The 18,649-nt window shown below is 41.1% G+C and overlaps 1 protein-coding gene across 3 annotated transcripts in view; it reads right to left on the reverse strand.

Moving 5' to 3' along the window:
* Positions 1-18,649, reverse strand: part of SORBS2 (sorbin and SH3 domain containing 2) — a 276,988-nt gene that overhangs the window by 133,700 nt on the left and 124,639 nt on the right. For all 3 annotated transcript variants that reach the window (XM_084627086.1, XM_084627085.1, XM_084627087.1), the window contains exon 3: positions 7,705-7,754. In XM_084627086.1, coding sequence (XP_084483212.1) covers positions 7,705-7,714 — 10 coding nt within the window. In that variant the 5' untranslated portion in view covers positions 7,715-7,754. The remainder of the gene's footprint in view (positions 1-7,704; positions 7,755-18,649) is intronic.

The raw sequence follows: 18,649 nt of genomic DNA on the forward strand, positions 1-18,649 counted from the left end.
CCCCTCCTTCCTTCCTTCCTTCCTTCCCTCTTCTCCCCTTCTTAAACCTCCCTCCTTTCCTTTGCTTTTCTGTTTAGCTAATCCTCCCTTACTAATCATCTACCCAAAGAATTAAAAAGAAAAGAAACCCAAGTCCCACCAACCTTCTCTCCCCAAAATAGTGGCCCTAACATGACATTTGCCAGCCATCACTCTGTTTACTCTACGAGTATGTTGCATCCCTTTCCCCTCCCCTTGGTTTTTCTTGTCTATTTAGATCTTGAGCTTTTTGGGGTAGACACTGTCTATTACTCTGTACAGTGCCTAGTGAAATAATTATTATTAAGTTCTGTAGAAGAGGGCTGACTTAGAGGATCAAGATAATATAATTTCCTTCATTTAACCAAAAGTGACTTTATGACCGAGTCAGAGACTCTACAGGGACCAAGTATTTCTGTTCTTGTCTCCCAAAGAAATTGGATAAATTGCTAGGAGGTACATCATGGGATGACTTGCATTAATAAAGTTAATGCACCTATGTTTTGCAGCCTTCCAGAATTGTGTAGTCTCTTTCCTTGGCTGCTTTTTATGTGCTTCATTTGCTAGCAGTTGACTCGTTCAATCATTTTAAAATTAGATGCATTTACCACACATATTATCTCTGTAAAACTCCTGACTAAAATATTTATGGGTGGACACCAAGGATTTGTTTTTGCAAATTAACTTAGACCATTCATTATCCATCTGTGCCAAAAGACAATATTAACATTTGCATACTGCTATGAAATATGTGATATGTATGTTTATTCACTCTGTAAATCCACAGCGGTTCAGTCTTTGCTTTCTTAGGGTAAGATTTCACCCCAAGCTGAAAGAAATCTTTCCTGAACGCCCACGTCAGGCCTTCAAACAATCCCTCAACTTCTCCACGTTCATCTTTAGAAGCAAGCTCCCCTCAGAGCAGGACACACCAACTCAAAGCATCAGCAGACCCTGTCGGAACAACAGATCCAAAACCTGCAGACATCCATTCCATTGCTACAATCCATTCCATTCCATTGCTACAATGATCAGCACGCCCTACAACTAGAGTTACTAACTTTCTAATTGCAGAAAACTGAACACCTTTGCCCTGCCCCCTGCCCAACCCCTTCCCTGAGGCCCCGTCCCCACTCACATCACCCTCCCTCCCTCCATCGCTCACTCGCCCCACCCTCACTCACTAGCTCATTTTCACCGGGTTGGTACAGCGGGTTGGGGTGCGGGAGGGGGTGAGGGCTTCAGCTTGAGGTGGGGCCGAGGATGAGGGGTACGGGGTGCAGGAGGGGACTCCAGGCTGGGGTGTTGGGCTGAGGGGTTCAAAATGTGGGAGGGACTCTGGGCTGAGGCGGGGGTTGGGGTACGGGAGGGAGTGGGGGCTCCAGTAGGGAGTTTGGGTGCAAGAGGGGGTGAGGGCTCCAGTAGGGAGTTTGGGTGCAAGAGGGGGTGAGGGGTGCAGGCTCTGGGCAGCACTTACCTCAGGCAGCTCCTGGAAGCAGCGACCTGTCCCTCTGGCTCCTAGGTGGATGGGCGGCCAGGGAGGCTCTCCGCACTGCCCCTTCCCACAGGCGCTGCCCTGCAGCTCCCATTGGCTGGAGAGACATGTCGCTGCTTCCGGGAGCCACGCAGAGCTGGGCAGGGAAGCCTGTCAGCCCCGCTGCGCCGCAAATGGACTTTTAATGGCCTGGTCAGTGGTGCTACCCGGAGGCACCAGGGTCCCTTTTCAACCGGGTGCTCCAGTTGAAAACCTGGCAACTCTACCTACAACACACCTTTCAACATCCATGGGTCCTACACATACCTATCACAACATGTGGTGTACCTCATCCAGTGCACTACATGCCCCAATAACAACTATGTGGGTGAAACCAGACAATCACTATGCTCTTGAATGAACTCACATAGAAAATGATAAAAGACCAAAACACCCTATTGCCTGTTGGTGAACACTTTTCACAAAGCGATTACTCTATATCTGACTTCTCAGTCCTCATCCTCAAAGGAAACCTTCAGAACACTTTCAAAGGATACGCCTGGGAGCTTAAATTCATTACTCTGCTAGGCAACAAAAGTCATGGACTGAAAAGAGACACTGAATTTATGGCTTATTACAACAATCTGTGACACACTATCCCCCTCTTTTTGTCCTATGACTGGAGAGGTGTTAACAGGCCACTCTCCTTTGAATGGCCCCTTAAAATGTGTGCTAACTACTTATGCTAAACAACCTGTTCCATCTTGCATTTTGCTGCGACACTGGGAGTTCCTTTTGCAGATCTGAAGAACAATTGTGTGTGGTTCTAAAGCTTGTCTCTCTCACCAACAGAAGCTGGTCCAATAAAAGATATTACCTCACTCACCTCATCTCTCTCGTATGAGGATAAAGATGCTTATCCACATTTTTAAAGCGCTTAGAGATCTTTAGATGAAAAGCACTTCATACATTTTAAGTTATCATTAATATTCTTCTGATCGCTCCTGCTTAGTGTGGTACACATTCTAAGAAATCACACATTCTATTAGCACACTACTCTGGGGAACATGGAGATGTTCTCAGCTTTACACAGATATGCCATAATCAGAAGAGTGCGTTGCCCATATGAAAACCTTGTTCTGAGGCAACATATCCAGGATCTCTCTCTTGCAGCTATTTTGTTCCAGTCTTCACAGAACATAAAAAGAGAGAAAATACTCGCTCAGTTTCTCACAGCCTATAGTCACACATTCTGAGGTGCTTGGCCATTATTATAATGATGGGTGGGATTTTCTAGGGCATTGAGTGGTGCCTTAACTCAGTTCCTGTTGAAGTCAGTGGGATTGTTATCAATGCTGAACACTTTGAATAATTCCACCCTACGTGTTAAGCAGTTGGTAAGCATTTTGAGAAGTTACTGAGTAGCTGACTTGTGAATTTAAAAAAACACTACTATTTATTTGTCTTAAATACAGGTGAAGTAACAATGCAATTACTTCCATTTAGGAAGAATTCTCTCTTCCGCAGATTTCATGTGAACTCTGAACGCTACTTAACTTCTTTTTAGTCCAGTATGACAAAACAAATAAATTAAAAATAACACTGCATGCAATTTTGTATGCAATTATTTTTAAATATCTTTTGTTTCGCCTATATAGATCTCGATCCTATATTGTTTCCAATTTTCAGAGTTTATCACAATCCTATTATTATCAATATAGTGCCATAGGTCTGCACCTGACTTAATAGGCACAATATAAAATTATGTCCTTGCACTGGGAAGATTGCAATCTAATGAACACAGATAAGTATTTATCCCCCTAGATAACATAGTGAGCGATCACTTATAAATAATCTAGAAGCAGTAGGTAGATAAAACAGGTAAAACAATTGTGTAAGGATGTGAATCTGAAAGTGGGTTTAAAAGGATGATAAAACAAGGGGTGAGAGGAGGACAGTTCATGGGAGAGAACTGTAAGTTTCTTTTATGCGTTGTGAGCAGGAGTTGGTTTAGGACCATTTGATTTATACTAGCTTCTCAGGTTTTGTAAACCTGTAATAAATCCATCATGGAGAGGTGCAAGAGTGGTCACAAGGAGCATATGATTGGAGGTTAAGGGTGGAATGCTATCTTGTCCTATAAGGAACTCAGATATGCACTTGGGGATCTGTGAGAGTGGTTAGCGAGACTGAGTCTAAGTGAATTGCACCAACTGCTAGCCCCAGAAGTGGGGCAGCTAACACAAGTGGTGGCACAGATGTAGATATTTTTCTCTCTATACATTATGGAGGACTTTGAAAACCAATGAGAATTGTGTGTGTAACTCCCCTTTGTGCCTTTGAAAATCTCCCCCTACAACTTGTTTATTTCTTTGCTTTTTACAAAAATGTTTTGTTGCCTTTAGCTGTTAAATTTGGGAAGTTGCCTGTCTAGCATTTGATAAACAATTAGTATCAAATACAAAAAACATAAACAAACAAACAAACCCTTCCATCCATTAGAAAGTGAAAACTGAACACACACTTTGCAGACTAATATAGCTTCTGGCTGAGATGGCCTGCCAAGTCTACATCCATAGGGGACACTGGACTGGAAGATTCTACTTTTTCTTTTTTTTAAGCTTAATTTGCCCATCTAATGACTTTACAGGATTCACCAGAGCTACAGGGGACCCATTTATTCTTCAAGTAGACCAGTAGTTTGTGGAATGACCCAGTTTTTACTAGACACCGGTGACAATTCTGTAGTACCTAATACCTACAGCTGTGTACATGCACAGACTCCTGCTATGAAGCATTAGTAAATCCACAGATCCAAGATGGTCGCTGCACTATTATTTTAATTTAACAGCACTCAGGATACCATGTGTAGGAGGGTCAGGAAGCTCTATGTAACCAAGTACACTATGCTGAGTATCGCTTATCTCAACCGCTCTCATGTTTAGTGAAAGTGCCGTCTCAGTTTTCTACTCCTGGTGCTACGCCAGGAATAACTCTCAATACTTATGCTTAATCTATCTTGGTTTTTGCATGGGGTTGCAGACTACATCAATAGAACTAAATTTCAAATATTACTTTATTTGGGTGTAATGGGTCATGCTCACCACCGTAGCACCTCCTTCTGGTTGCTCCAGGAATTAGTTCTGTCCATCAGCAGGGTGCTCACCTCTTGTGGTGTCTCACTCTCCATCACTGCTTCTCCACCATCCCTGCTGTCTGTGGGGACCTGCGTCACTCCTGGACCGCAGTGTCCTATTCAGGGCACAGCCCTCCGGCTGTTCCTCAGCTCTGTTGTCTCCTCCCTTCCCGGGGGAACCGGCAGTCTTTCACCTGGCCTCTCGCGGCAGTGGTGAACTGCAGCCCCTAGTTCAGCCCCTCGCTCAGGGGAAAACTGTAGTCCTTTGGCTGGCCACTTCCCTCAGCGGCCAGTGAGGCAAAGGTGGAGGGCCAGGCCTGCCCGCTACTCTGGGCCCCAACCCAGGGACCCTATAGCTGGCAGCCGCTCACTGCCTCTCCTTCCCCTCTCTGCCATTACCTGCTTTCCCTGGGCCACTTCCCTGTAGCCCCAGCACCTACTCGCCCCCTGTATCAAGGCCTCAGTCTGAGAGCCAGCTGGAGCTCCGCTTGCTCCCCTGACCCTGCCCAGCACTGCTCTGTCCCAGGTACTTCTCTCTACAGGCAACCAGTCCTTTTCCCTCAGCTCCTCTCTGCCCTGCAGCCCTTCTTATAGGGCCCAGCCTGGCCCTGATTGGCTGCTTCTAAGCCTTTGTCTGGTTGGCTGGGTTCTGCACAGACACTCTAAGGGCTGCTATTAATCCTTTGCCAGCCAGCGAGGGACAGCTGACCCGTCACACTGGGTAATTTCTTCTTTTAGTGGAACTGGTAATTGTGGACAATTGCTATAGATGTTCACAAGTAAGTGATGTGCTCCTGGATTTGTAAATGTGCAATAGGTGTAAGTTCAGTGTAAGTTCATGTGACATATTTGTTTAGGCAATCCTAGGGGGTTTCAGTAGGTAGTTATCAAAGTCTGCTCTGGAGGCATTAGAATTAAAGGCCACAACAAAAGGAATTCAACTACATTGAAACCTGTAGCAAAAACCTCACTGGAAGTTAGAACAATTAACCCATATGTCAGCTATGATGTCACGACGAGGCTGTAATTCACATTTGTGATATTAGAGCAATGAAATGTGACATTTTAAAAGGAGAGACATGTACAAAATAGTATTTACTAGATTTGAACCCATGAGACTGCAATATGCAATTGAATTGTAATCATATGTGTGATAATGATTAGCTGAATTACCTCTCACATCATAATTCCATCAGCTAAGGAGTGCTTCATAACTACCCTAATTTCAAAAAATATGAATATATGGATAAAAATGTATACTGTAACTTCAGCTCTCACAAATAAACAAGTATAAAACTGGGCAGAGAGAAATTCTGAATATCATTACAATAAATAGTGTCTTCCTTATTAAACTCTTGTGTGACCCACCAGTTACTGAATACAAAACAATACAAGCTTCAGATGAATAAAAAGTTACTTGAGCTGATTTGCTCATGCTGCTTATTATTGTGTTCAGAGAATCCACTATCTCTACTATAATAGCTCAGAGTAAACCTGAGGTTGTGGTATTAGTTATTTATGTACACATTGGGTGAAATCATGGCCCCATTGAAGTAACTATAAATTTTGCCATTGACTTCAGTGGGGCCAGGATTTTACTTGTCTACTGCACAGGTCAATCCAGACCCTATTTAAAGTCAGTGGCATAACTCCCATTGACTTCAATACTGTAGGATCAAGCTACAGTTTTAATTTGTACTTTGTAATAGGCCATAAAGCAAACAAACATTCTACAATTTGTGTTTTGGTTAAGACCAGATTTTACATTTCTGTCACAGCAGTCTGAAAGATAATGTAATTAGAATCATAGAAATACAGGATTGGAAAAGACCTCGAGAGATCATCTAGTATCCATCCCACTGTGTGGAGACTAGACCAGTTGTGGGCAACCTGCGGCCTTTCAGGGTAATCTACATCCCTACAGCCTGCGCCACTTCCCGCAGCTCCCATTGGCCGGGAATGGTGAACCGCGGCCACTGGGAGCTGTGGGTGGCTGTGCCTGTGGACGGTCAATGTAAACAAACTGTCTCGCGGCCTGCCAGCGGATTACCCTGCTGGGGTGCGTGCACCCACGGACCGCAGGTTGCCCACCACTAAGCTAGACAGTCCCTGACACGTGTTTCTTTAACCTATTCTTAAAATCCTTCAATGAGAGAGATTTTACAACAGTACTTATTTATCCTTATAGATAGTTTTTCCTCAAATCTAACCTAGATCTCCCTTGCTGAAGATTAATTTTGCTTACTTATTGTCCTGCCTTCAGTGGACGTGGAGAATAATTGATCACTGCCATCTTTATAACAGCCCATAACATATCTGAAGACTGTTACCAGGTCCCCCGCACAGTCCTGTTTTCTCAAGACTAAACATGCCTTTTTTTAACCTTTCCTCACAGACCATATTATTTAAAAAAACTTTTATAATTTTTGTTGCTGTCCTCTGGATTCTCTCCAATTCGTCCACATCTTTCTAAAAGTGTGGTGCCCAAAAACTGGACACACAACTTCAGCGGAGGCCTCACCAATGCCAAGTAGAGCAGAACAATTACTTCCTGTGTCTTACACGTCTTCTGTTAATACACCCCAGCCTATTTTAAAACTGCATCACATTGTTGGCTCATATTCAATTTGTGATCCAGCATAGCCACTAATTTATTAAATAGCAACCTCTTTTTATATATAAACCCACCTAATAATATACCATGATAATAGGATATTTACAGAAAAGGAAGCATTATAGTACTGTTTTCCAAAGATAAAGGGATGCTATTTTCCCTTGACTGTTATGTATGCCGTTGTGCTGCAGAACATATATATGCATTGTACAATTTTATATATATTTATATACATATAAACATGCATATTTCATATATATATACATATAAAATATACATACATGTTTATATATGTATGTGGCACATGTAAATATACATATACAAACATACTATTTAGTTTAATTTCAATATCAGTTTAGTGTAATTTGTGCATGAACATTTAATAAGTTGGCCCCTAGTTTGCTAAAAGATATATATATAGAAGATAGAAAAGTAAAGAAAAATCTCACAGAAACAGCATACCTGTATTCATTTTGACACTGGAGGTTTTGTTATAAAAGTCTTCAGTTTTCCTGCAGAAAACAAAACGATCTATTAATTTGTCACAACGCAATGGTATGTGGTACAAAATGTCATCAGTGTTTTTGGGGGGTGGGAGAAGAGGAGACACCGGTGAATCAATGTCATAACAAGGATAGCCCTATTTTAAACACAGGCTTTAGTTAAACTGGCACCACTTGTGCCTGCCTCTAAAGTTAAAGTTGAGCCAACACTTCCATTATAACCTACTCTATTTTCAAAGATTTAGTATCTCATCTATAAACATTTGCAAATATCATGCCAATGCAATTGACTTTTGGTCTCCAGAGTATCAACTAAAGAGCAGGTCACTTAAAGAAATGTGTAAAATAAAAAATCTGTTTATGGAAAAGCATCAAATAAAACCTATAGACAGATATACATAAAAAAGACTAGGAACATTTTTTTAACAGCCAAAAGTTATTAACTCTTTTCCCCAGTATTAATGTGCTAGAAGTGTAGCTTTATTTATAATTTAATATGGATATTTTTACTGACATTGTGATTTTCACCATTGGTTGCTGCAGTACTAACTATTGACTTAGGACCTGTTCCTGCTCCCATGGAAATCAATGGCAAAATTCCCATTGCCTTTAATAGATTCAAGATCAGGCCCTAACAAAGGAAGGTTTCCAAATGCACCTGGCTGTTCCTTAAAGGATAATAATATGCATAGAAACAAATTATAAATACATTAATCCAGGAAGCAGGAACAGTTTGATTCTCTTGGGCTTGTGGATTCTTACACTTTATGACATTTAAAAACAAACCACCAAGAGAACAAATACAAACAAGCAAACAAACAAATATCAAACAAGCAAACAACAACCTTATGCTTAAACAAGCTTATGCTCGAATAAATTGGTTAGTCTCTAAGATGCCACAAGTACTCCTTTTCTTTTAACAACCAAAGAGGAGAAAGGACATCCTAAATTAAATACAACACTTTGCCCTTAACTCCTGATGCTGTGCCTGTGTTTATCATGCTGATTTGAGATAAGTACAAGCCTGAACTGAATTTCCCCACTACAGACAGTTTGTGTCACAACTGTAATGTTATTTAATGGTTCAGAGGCTAGAGTCTCTCTTCTGTCTGGCCCATTCAGGATGCTACACCGGCATAAAGGAGTAATAAAGTGGGTGCAGGCAGAGAGTTGCAGAAAGGCTCCCCAGGGAACACCTCTGATACAAAAGGGTGGCCCAGCCAGCACACTGCTGCTGAAATGGCTCTTCATTTCCCTCTCAGCTTCGTGTATTTGAGGTGCAGGAGGGGACATGTCCAGAACAAACTGCACTCTGCCTATTCTCAGCTACCTTATTACATCTAGAGGCTGCCCTAATTTACACCACTGGGGCCAAGAGTTGGAGTTCAAGAGTGGTTTAAATCATCCTTTTTTCCTCCCTCCCTGTTTCTACAGCAAATACAGGGTTAGGAAAAAAGAAAATTGGAATTTTTCATATTTAATACAAAACTAATGGTTTGTTACAAGTTTCCCCACTATTTTTACCATATGCTGTCCCTCGACCGCCCACTTTAAAGAACGATGGTGTGTATGATTAGAATGGCACATTGGTTACAATGTACTACCATATTAAATGAGATCCCAATCTCAGGTGGGCTTCGAGGTGCTACTGTAATTAATAAATAATAAATAAAATGACTTAGACTGGGTGGGGCTGAATATCCTGAACTCCCACTGAAGTCAACAGGGATTGAGTGAACAGCACCTCTGAGGCTGAAACCTCTAGCAATTTATTCTCTTGTACTGATGCCCATGCAGAATGTACTTTGTACTACTGTAGAAATTCAATGTTATTTTTAATGATGCCTCATAAGATGATCATACTGATTCCTCACTCAGATAAGACACTTTAACACTGCTAATACTATTTAAAAGCCAATTTCCTTTTGCTATACATTAAGGGAAGGAACAGGCATATGTTACAGAAATGGATCACCCTAGAAGCTAAGGGATAATACTGGGATGACTAATAAAATTTCATGCCATCCTATTTATGCTAAAACTGCTGTATCAGCAAATTAGCATCTGAGAATTCTCAGTAAACCATTTAAAGATTAAAGCAAGTCCAATCTATTTTCTTCAGTGTTGATAAACTGTCTTTGATTGTAACTTTAAGCTTACACAACAGTCACAAATTATTCTTGAAAGCATCCAATTCTTGGAGTGTTTTCATGCTGCTACAGGAGACAGCATTTTAAAGTAGTCATAGAATCATAGAATATTAGGGCTGGAAGAGACCTCATGAGGTCATCTAGTCCAATCCCCTGCTCAATCAGGACCAACACCAACTAAATCATCCCAGCCAGGGCTTTGTCAAGCCGGGTCTTAAAAATCTAGAAGGATGGAGATTCCACCACCTCCCTAGGCAACCCATTCCAGTGCTTCACTACCCTCCTAATGAAATAGTGTTTCCTAATATCCAACCTAGAACTCCCCCATTGCAACTTGAGACCACTACTACTTCTTCTGTCATCTGCCACCACTGAGAACAGCCTAGATCCATCCTCTTTGGAACCTCCCTTCAGGTAGTTGAAGGCTGCTATCAAATCCCCCCTCTCTCTTCTCTTCCGCAGACTAAATAACCCCAGTTCCCCCAGCCTCTCCTCATAAGTCATGTGCCCCATAATCATTTTCGTTGCCCCCCGCTGGACTCTCTCCAATTTGTCCACACCCTGTCTACAGTGGGGGGACCAAAACTGGATGCAATACTCCTCAGCAATGCCGAATAGAGGGGAATAATCACTTCCCTCGATCTGCTGGCAATGCTCCTACTAATACAGCCCAATATGCCACTGGCCTTCTTGGCAACAAGAGTACACTGTTGACTCATATCCAGCTTCTCGTCCACTATAATCCCCAGGTCCTTTTCTGCAGGACTGCTGCTTAACCACTCGATCCCCAGCCTGTAGCGGTGCATAAGATTCTTCCTTCCTAAGTGCAGGACTCTGCACTTGACCTTGTTGAACCTCATCAGATTTCTTTTGGCTCAATCCTCCAATTTGTCTAGGTCACTCTGGACCCTATCCCTACCCTCCAGCATATCTACCTCTCCCCCCAGTTTAAGATTATCTGCGAACTTGCTGAAGGTGCAATTAATCCCATCATCCAGATCATTAATAAAGATGTTGAACAAAACCGGCCCCAGGATCAACCCCTGGGCACTCCACTTGATACCAGCTGCCAACTAGACATCGAGCTGTTGATCACTACCCATTGAGCCCAACAATCTAGCCAGCTTTCTATCCACGTTCTAGTCCATTCATCCAATCCATACTTCTTTAACTTGCTGGCAAGAATACTGTTGGAGACCGTGTCAAAAGCTTTGCTTAAGTCACATCCACTGCTTTCCCCATATCCACAGAGCCACTTTTCTCATCATAGAAGGCAATCAGGTTGGTCAGGCATGACTTGCCCTTGGTGAATACATGTTGACTGTTCCTCATCACCTTCCTCTCCTTTAAGTGCTTCAAAATGGATTCCTTGAGGACCTGCTCCATGATTTTTCCAGGACTGAAGTTCCCCGGGTTCTCTTTTCCCTTTATTAAATATGGGCACTATATTTGCTTTTTTCCAATCGTCCGGGACCTCCCCTGATCACCATGAATTTTCAAAGACAATGGCCAATGGCTCTGCAATCACATCAGCCAACTCCCTCAGCACCCTTGGATGCATTAGATCTGGACCCATGGACTTGTGCATGTCCAGCTTTTCTAAATAGTCCTTAACCTGTTCTTTCGCTCACCTCCTCCCCACATTGTCTTGCCCAGTTCAGCAGTCTGGGAGCTGACCTTGTCTGTGAAGACCGAGGCAAAAAAAACATTGAGTACTTCAGCTTTTTCCACATCATCTGTCACTGTGTTGCCTCCCCCATTCAGTAAGGGTCCCACACTTTCCTTGACCACCTTCTTCTTGCTAACATACCTGTAGAAATCCGTCTTTTTACCCTTCACATCCCTTGATAGCTGTAACTCTAACTGTGCTTTGGCTTTCCTGATTACACCACTGCATGCTCCAGCAATATTTTTATACTCCTCCCTTGTCATCTGTCCAAGTTTCCACTTCTTGTAAGCTTCCTTTTTGAGTTTAAGCTCACCGAAGTTTTCACTGTTAAGCCAAGCTGGTCACCTGCCATATTTGCTATTCTTTCTGCACATCGGGATGGTTTGTTCCTGCGCCCTCAATATGGCTTCTTCAAAATACAGCCAGCTCTCCTGGACTCCTTGCCCCCCCAGATTAGCCTCCCAGGGGATCCTGCCCATTAGTTCTCTAAGAGAGTCTAAGCCTGCTTTTCTGAAGTCCAGGGTCCGTATTTTGCTACTCTCCTTTCTTCCTTTTGTCTTCCTTCCTTTCTATTCACTTGGAACTGAATTAGTGGTGGTTCCATGAAAACAGGCTATAAAATGCAACACTATTCAGACTCAGCAAAGACTCACCAAGTACAGAACTCTTTTTTACACCAAGATGTCAAAATAAATTCTAGCGGGTGGATTTGATCTATATACATAAAGTGTGTTTAGTTCATGCCAAAGTTTCACACACAGTACTTTGCTTTTTCTTGCTAAAATTAAAACAAACGATGTTATCAATGGAAGTTGTTCTCTCTGAACCAAGGAAAGTTTGTATAGGTCTAAGGAGATTACTCTCTACAGCAAGATGCATACAAATCACCAAACACATTTCTGAAAAATCTGATCTCAAGTACACATATAAAGATTTAGGGGCAAATTTTGGTCTTGCGTGCATGCACGTAAGTCAATTCAAGCTGCACACCTATCAAAATTGTGCCCTTGCATTTTAACCAATTGCTGCTGCTAATCTAAAATGATTTTCAAACTCTTGATTGAGTATTAAGGGACATTTAAAACATTACTAATATTAGTAATAGAATTTTAAGGGACATCATGAACTTAAAAGTAACACCTCTATCTGATTTTTTAATTAACTATTATTTAAAGCAATCTCTAATAAGTCTATAAAACTTAAAGGGATTAGATAAAAGAAAAACAGTGAGTTCCCTTTTGTTTCCTGAGTGTTGTTCTTTTGTGTGTGGTTTGTTTTCTGCAAAATTACTCTGTGTGGGTGTGCCCCGTGGACATGAAGATATCTTGCCATTATTATTCATGATTTTGTCACATCAAGATTAGACTATTGCAGTGTGATCTACATGTGGCTGCACCTTAAAACCACATGCAGAATTCTGCTGTTTGCCTATTGAAGAGGGCATCTCCCTGGGAGCATGTGTCGTCAGTGCTCTGGGATCTGCACTGGTGACTTACTGGTTCCCAGGTAGAGTTCAAGGTGTTTGTTTCAGAGTAGCAGCCGTGTTACTCTGTATTCGCAAAAAGAAAAGGAGTACTTGTGGCACCTTAGAGACTAACCAATTTATTTGAGCATAAGCTTTAGTGAGCTACAGCTCACTTCATCGGATGCATTCAGTGTTTGTTATGACCTATAAAACCCAAAATGGCCTGAGACTGGCCTGTTCTACAGACCACATCTCCCTGTCCCATTGTTGCGATAAGGGGTGCTTGAGCTGGATCCCTCTCATTATAAAAGAGAGGAGACAGCTGTCTCTGTCAGGGCATTGGTACTCCAGAACTTGCTCCCCCACGTGCTACAAAATAGCCCTAATTTTGCATGCTGCAAAAGCCACTGGTTCAATAGGATGTTTGGAAAGGGCTGAGGGTATACTTCCCACAACGATGGAGGGTCAGAAAGGAGTTTCTGTAGGTAGCTGGCTGGCTAGCTCCTGTTGGAATGATTAGTTTAATGCTGCTAGGATTTTATTGCATTATTAATGATGTGTTATGGTGTCTAGAATCTCAGGAAGGAATCTTTTCAATTATTTTAAATCTAAATAAATAAATGAACAAGGCCCACTGAAGTCAATGAAACTACTCGCGTGATTAAGTTAGGCAGGCCCTTCATATCTTTCTGAATATGGGCCTAGATGGCTCTAGATGAACAGTAATATAATACTGTCAGCTCAGAACCCATTGGGTGAAATTAAATAAGTGGATCAGGTTATTAGTAATTGCCAGGGCTGTCAAGTGATTAAAAAAAACTAATGGCGATGAATCGCGCTGTTCAACAAAAATAGAACACTGTTTATTTAAATATTTTTGGATGTTTTCTACATTTCAAGTGTATTGATTTCAATTACAACACAGAATACCAAGTGCACAGTGCTCACTTTATATTAGTATTTTTGATTACTAATATTTGCACTGTAAAAATGATAAACAAAAGAAATAGTATTTTGCAATTCACCTTATATAAGTGCAATCTCTTAATCATTAAAGTGCAACTTACAAATGTAGATTTTTTTTTGTTACATAACTCCACTCAAAAACAAACCAATGTAAAACTTCAGAACCTTCAAGTCCATTCAGTCCTTCTTGTTCTGCCAAGCACTCAGACAAACACATTTGTTTACATTTGCTGCCCATTTCTTGCTTACAATGTCATCTGAAAGTGAGAACAGGCATTCACATGGCACTTTTAAGACTATAAGAACGGCCATACTGGGTCAGATCAAAGGTCCATCTAGCTCAGGATCCTGTCTTCTAACAGTGGCCAATGCCAGGTGCCCCAGAAGGAATAAACAGAACAGGTAATCATCAGGTGATCCATTCCCTATTGCTCATTCCCAGGTTCTGGCAAACAGAGGCTAGGGACACCATCCATACCCATCTTGGCGAATAGCTATTGATGGACCTGTCCTCCATGAATTTATTGATTTTTTGAACCCTGTTATTTTTCTTGGCCTTCACAACATCCTCTGGCAAAGAGTTCCACAGGTTGACTGTGCGTTGTGTGAAGAAATACTTCCTGTTGTTTGTTTTAAACCTGCTGCCTATTAATTTCATTTGGTGACCCCTAGTTCTTGTGTTATGAGAAGGAGTAAATAACACTTCCTTATTTACTTTCTCCACACCAGTCATGATTTTATAGACTTCAGTCATATCCCCCATTAGTCGTCTCTTTTCCACGCTGAAAAGTCCCAGACTTATTAATCTCTCCTCATACAGAAGCCTAATCATTTTTGTTGCCGTTTTCTGAACCTTTTCCAATTCCAATTCCAATTTTGTAGCCGGCATTGCAAAGTATTTACTTGCCAGATATGCTAAAGGTTCGTATGCCTCTTCATGCTTCGGCCACCATTCCAGAGGTGCTGCCGTGCTGATGACACTCATTAAAAAAATAATGCATTAATTAAATTTGTGACTGAGTCCCTTGGGGGAGAATTGCATGTCTCCTCCTCTCTTTTACCTGCATCCTGCCATACATTTCATGTTATAGCAGTCTCGGATGATGACCCAGCACATGTTGTTTGTTTTAAGAACACTTTCACTGCAGATTTGACAAAACGCAAAGAAGGTACCAATGTGAGATTTCTAAAAATAGCTACAGCACTCGACCCAAGTTTAAGAATCTGAAGAGCCAGCTACAATAGTGCCATACAAAGGCCTGGGTCACAAATATAAAGGGAAGGGTAACCACCTTTCTGTATACAGAATTATAAAATCTCTCCTGGCCAGACACAAAACCCTTTCACCTGTAAAGGCTTAAGAAGCTAAGATAACCTCACTGGCACCTAACCAAAATGACCAATGAGGAGACAAGATACTGTCAAAGCTGGGGTGGGGGGAAACAAAGGGTCTGTCTGTCTGTGTGATGTTTTTGCCGGGACCAGGTCAGGAATGCTCTTTAGAAATTCTGTTAGGTTAGTAAGTAATCTAGCTAGAAATGCGTTAGATTTCCTTCTGTTAAATGGCTGGTAAAATAGATTGTGCTGAATGGAATGTATATTCTTTTTTTTGTGTCTTTTTGTAACTTAAGGTTTTGCCTAGAGGGATTCTCTACGTTTTGAATCTGATTACCCTGTAAGGTATTTACCATCCTGATTTTACAGAGGTGATTCTTTTACTTTTTCTTTAATTAAAATTCTTCTTTTAAGATCCTGATCGCTTTTTCATTGTTCTTAAGATCCAAGGGTTTGGGACTGTGTTCACCTATGCAAATTGGTGAGGATTTTTTATCAAGCCTTCCCCAGGAAAGGGGGTGTAGGGCTTGGGGGGATATTTTGGGGGAAGACATCTCCAAGTGGGTTCTTTCCCTGTTCTTTGTTTAACACGCGTGGTGATGGCAGCATAGGGTTCAAGGACAAGGCAAAGTTTGTACCTTGAGGAAGTTTTTAACCTAAGCTGGTAAGAATAAGCTTAGGGGGTCTTTCATGCAGGTCCCCACCTCTGTACCCTAGAGTTCAGAGTGGGGAAGGAAACTTGACAGCCTGTTCTCACTTTCAGTGACATTGTAAACAAAAAGTGGGCAGCATTATCTCCTGCAAATGTAAAGAAACTTGTTTGTCTGAGCAACTGACTGAACAAGAAGTAGGACTGAGTGGATTGTAGGCTCTAAAGTTTTACATTGGTTTGTTTTTGAGTGCAGTTATGTAACAAAAAAAATCTAAATTTGTAAGCTGCACTTTCATGATAAAGAGATTGCACTACAGTACCTGTATGAGGTGAATTGAAAAATACAATTTCTTTTATCATTTTTAGAATGCAAATATTTGTAATAAAAATAATAATATAAAGTGAGCACTGAATACTTTGTATTCTGTATTGTAATTGAAATCAATATATTTGAAAATGTAGAAAAACATAATCCAAAAATATTTAATAAATTTCAATCGGTAGCCTATTGTTTAACAGTAACCAATTAAAACTGTGATTAATCATGATTAATTTTTAAATCACAATTCATTTGAGTTAATCACATAAGTTAACTGCGATTAATCGACAGCCCTAGTAATTGTCATTTATCGCTACTACTTAACACACTTTTTTTCTTTTGGGATGAAAAGGGTAGATCAGAAAAATATTCAGTACTACTACATACAACAAACAAAAACCCTGTCCCCATTAGTGTATCATTTGATGGATCAATTACCTGCAAAAATGTGTTCTTGGTTTTAAGAACCCAAGTGAATTGTTTGAACATGACTGACTGAATCAAATATTTTCTCATAAGCATTCAGCAGTATTTCCACAAGATGGATGGATGCCACCCAGAAATGTAAGGGTCTGACGCTTTATTCATGAGTTCAAATAAATCTCTCTGCTTTATCCCCTACCCTTCTCCCAGAAGTACAAAAATTAGCAAACAGAAAATATGATTTTATGGCAGACAATTTATTTTCATCAAGTGAATTCCAGAATGCACCCCTTTATAATCATCATCACTATAATGGATTCTTTACCTCCCCCAATTTCACCAAAAAAATCTTTGGTAAATGAAGCAATGGCCACTTACTACTGGTTGCAGATGGCGAAGCAGCAGGATACATACATCTGTGTGATCTGGCAAGCAAGTGATTGATTTTGTTTTTGTTAGGTAGTCAGCAACATCCAGATGTTTGAGGAGTGGGTGGGGAGGGAATGGGCTTTTCAGGTTTGTGAGAGGAAGGGGGAGTCAGATCTCCACTAATCTTGTTTGACAGATTCACCGCTTGAGTTCCTACCAAGGACTGCAGCCTGGTGGTTAAAGTACCTGCAAAACTGACGGGAGAGTTTTTAATCTCTGAATTTACACTAGGGATGGGATAGTCAAAATCAGATCAAATACTGTGGAAGCTGTTCTACTGCACTTTCTCTAAACTCACTACCAGGTGCTCAGAACCCTTTTTGCAAATGAGGAGGGAATTATTTTTGTGGGGATTAAAGAGTCAGGTAATACTCCTGGCCTTTTCTCTTCAATAGCTGTATTATTGTTTGCAACTTTATATATTTAATGGAGGAGAAAGAAAATGTGGGCACTCTCTAAAATCACTGGTTCTTATCAGAGACACAAGGTAAATAAGATAATCTCTTTTATTGGACCAACTTTTGTTGGTGAGAGAGACAAGCTTTCAAGCTTACACAGAGCTCCTCTTCAGGTTTGGGAAATTACGGAAGAAGAGCTCTTTGTAGGTCGAAAGCTTGTCTTTCTCTCCAACAGAAATTGGTCCAATAAAAAGGTATTACCTCACCCACCTTGTCTCTCTAATTATCCTGGGACGAACATGGTTACAATACCACAGCATGCAACAGTGTTTTTAATCAGGTAGCTGCACCACACTAAAACCAGTTATTTTGTTCGACTGTGTAGCAGTGATGGACTTAACACTAGCAATATCATCAGAATGTATAAATAGTGCCAATTGGTGCTTCCATTTCAGGTTTTGCTGGTCATGCGGAGTGGGTGATGCCTGTTAATTTTCTCTTCTTCTTTTAGGCTTTTCCATAAGCCTCAAAAGATTTGTTTCAGACCCGTAGCTAACGGAAGAGGGATGGGGGAGATGAGACTGCAGTGACAGGTGGCACCGAAAGTAGCATGACAAATTGCAAATGATAAGATCATGTCAGTGGCAACTCATATGTGAAGCTGTGAAGACAAGAAATCCCTGCCCTGCTGTGCCCCAGTGCTCAGAAAATAGAGTGTACAAAGCTATGATTTATATGAAAATACATTTGATAGGGAGCTCACAGGCATACCACAGTTATCCAAACCATGGCAAGAAAAATCATCTCTATGGATTTTGTTTATGTATGTGCATAAGTTAACAAAAAATACTGAAAATGATAAAAATATGAATAAGTCATAAGAAAAAGTACAAAGAGGTTTTGTTTCTTCCCTTGGATTTAATATACAGTGTAGTCAGACTGCAGTGGTGGGACAGTGAGAGTGCATGTATTAGGCCCCAGTTCAGTAAAGCATTTAAGCACATGCTGAAGTAGACCCATAGGCTTACTTAGGTGCTTAAAATTCAGCATCTGCTTCATTGCTTTATTGGCCCCTGGCCATACTGCCCAGTCCTGCGA

Source organism: Lepidochelys olivacea, assembly GCF_965140295.1.
Source record: "Lepidochelys olivacea isolate rLepOli2 genome assembly, chromosome: 4".
NCBI classification, from domain to species: domain Eukaryota; kingdom Metazoa; phylum Chordata; order Testudines; family Cheloniidae; genus Lepidochelys; species Lepidochelys olivacea.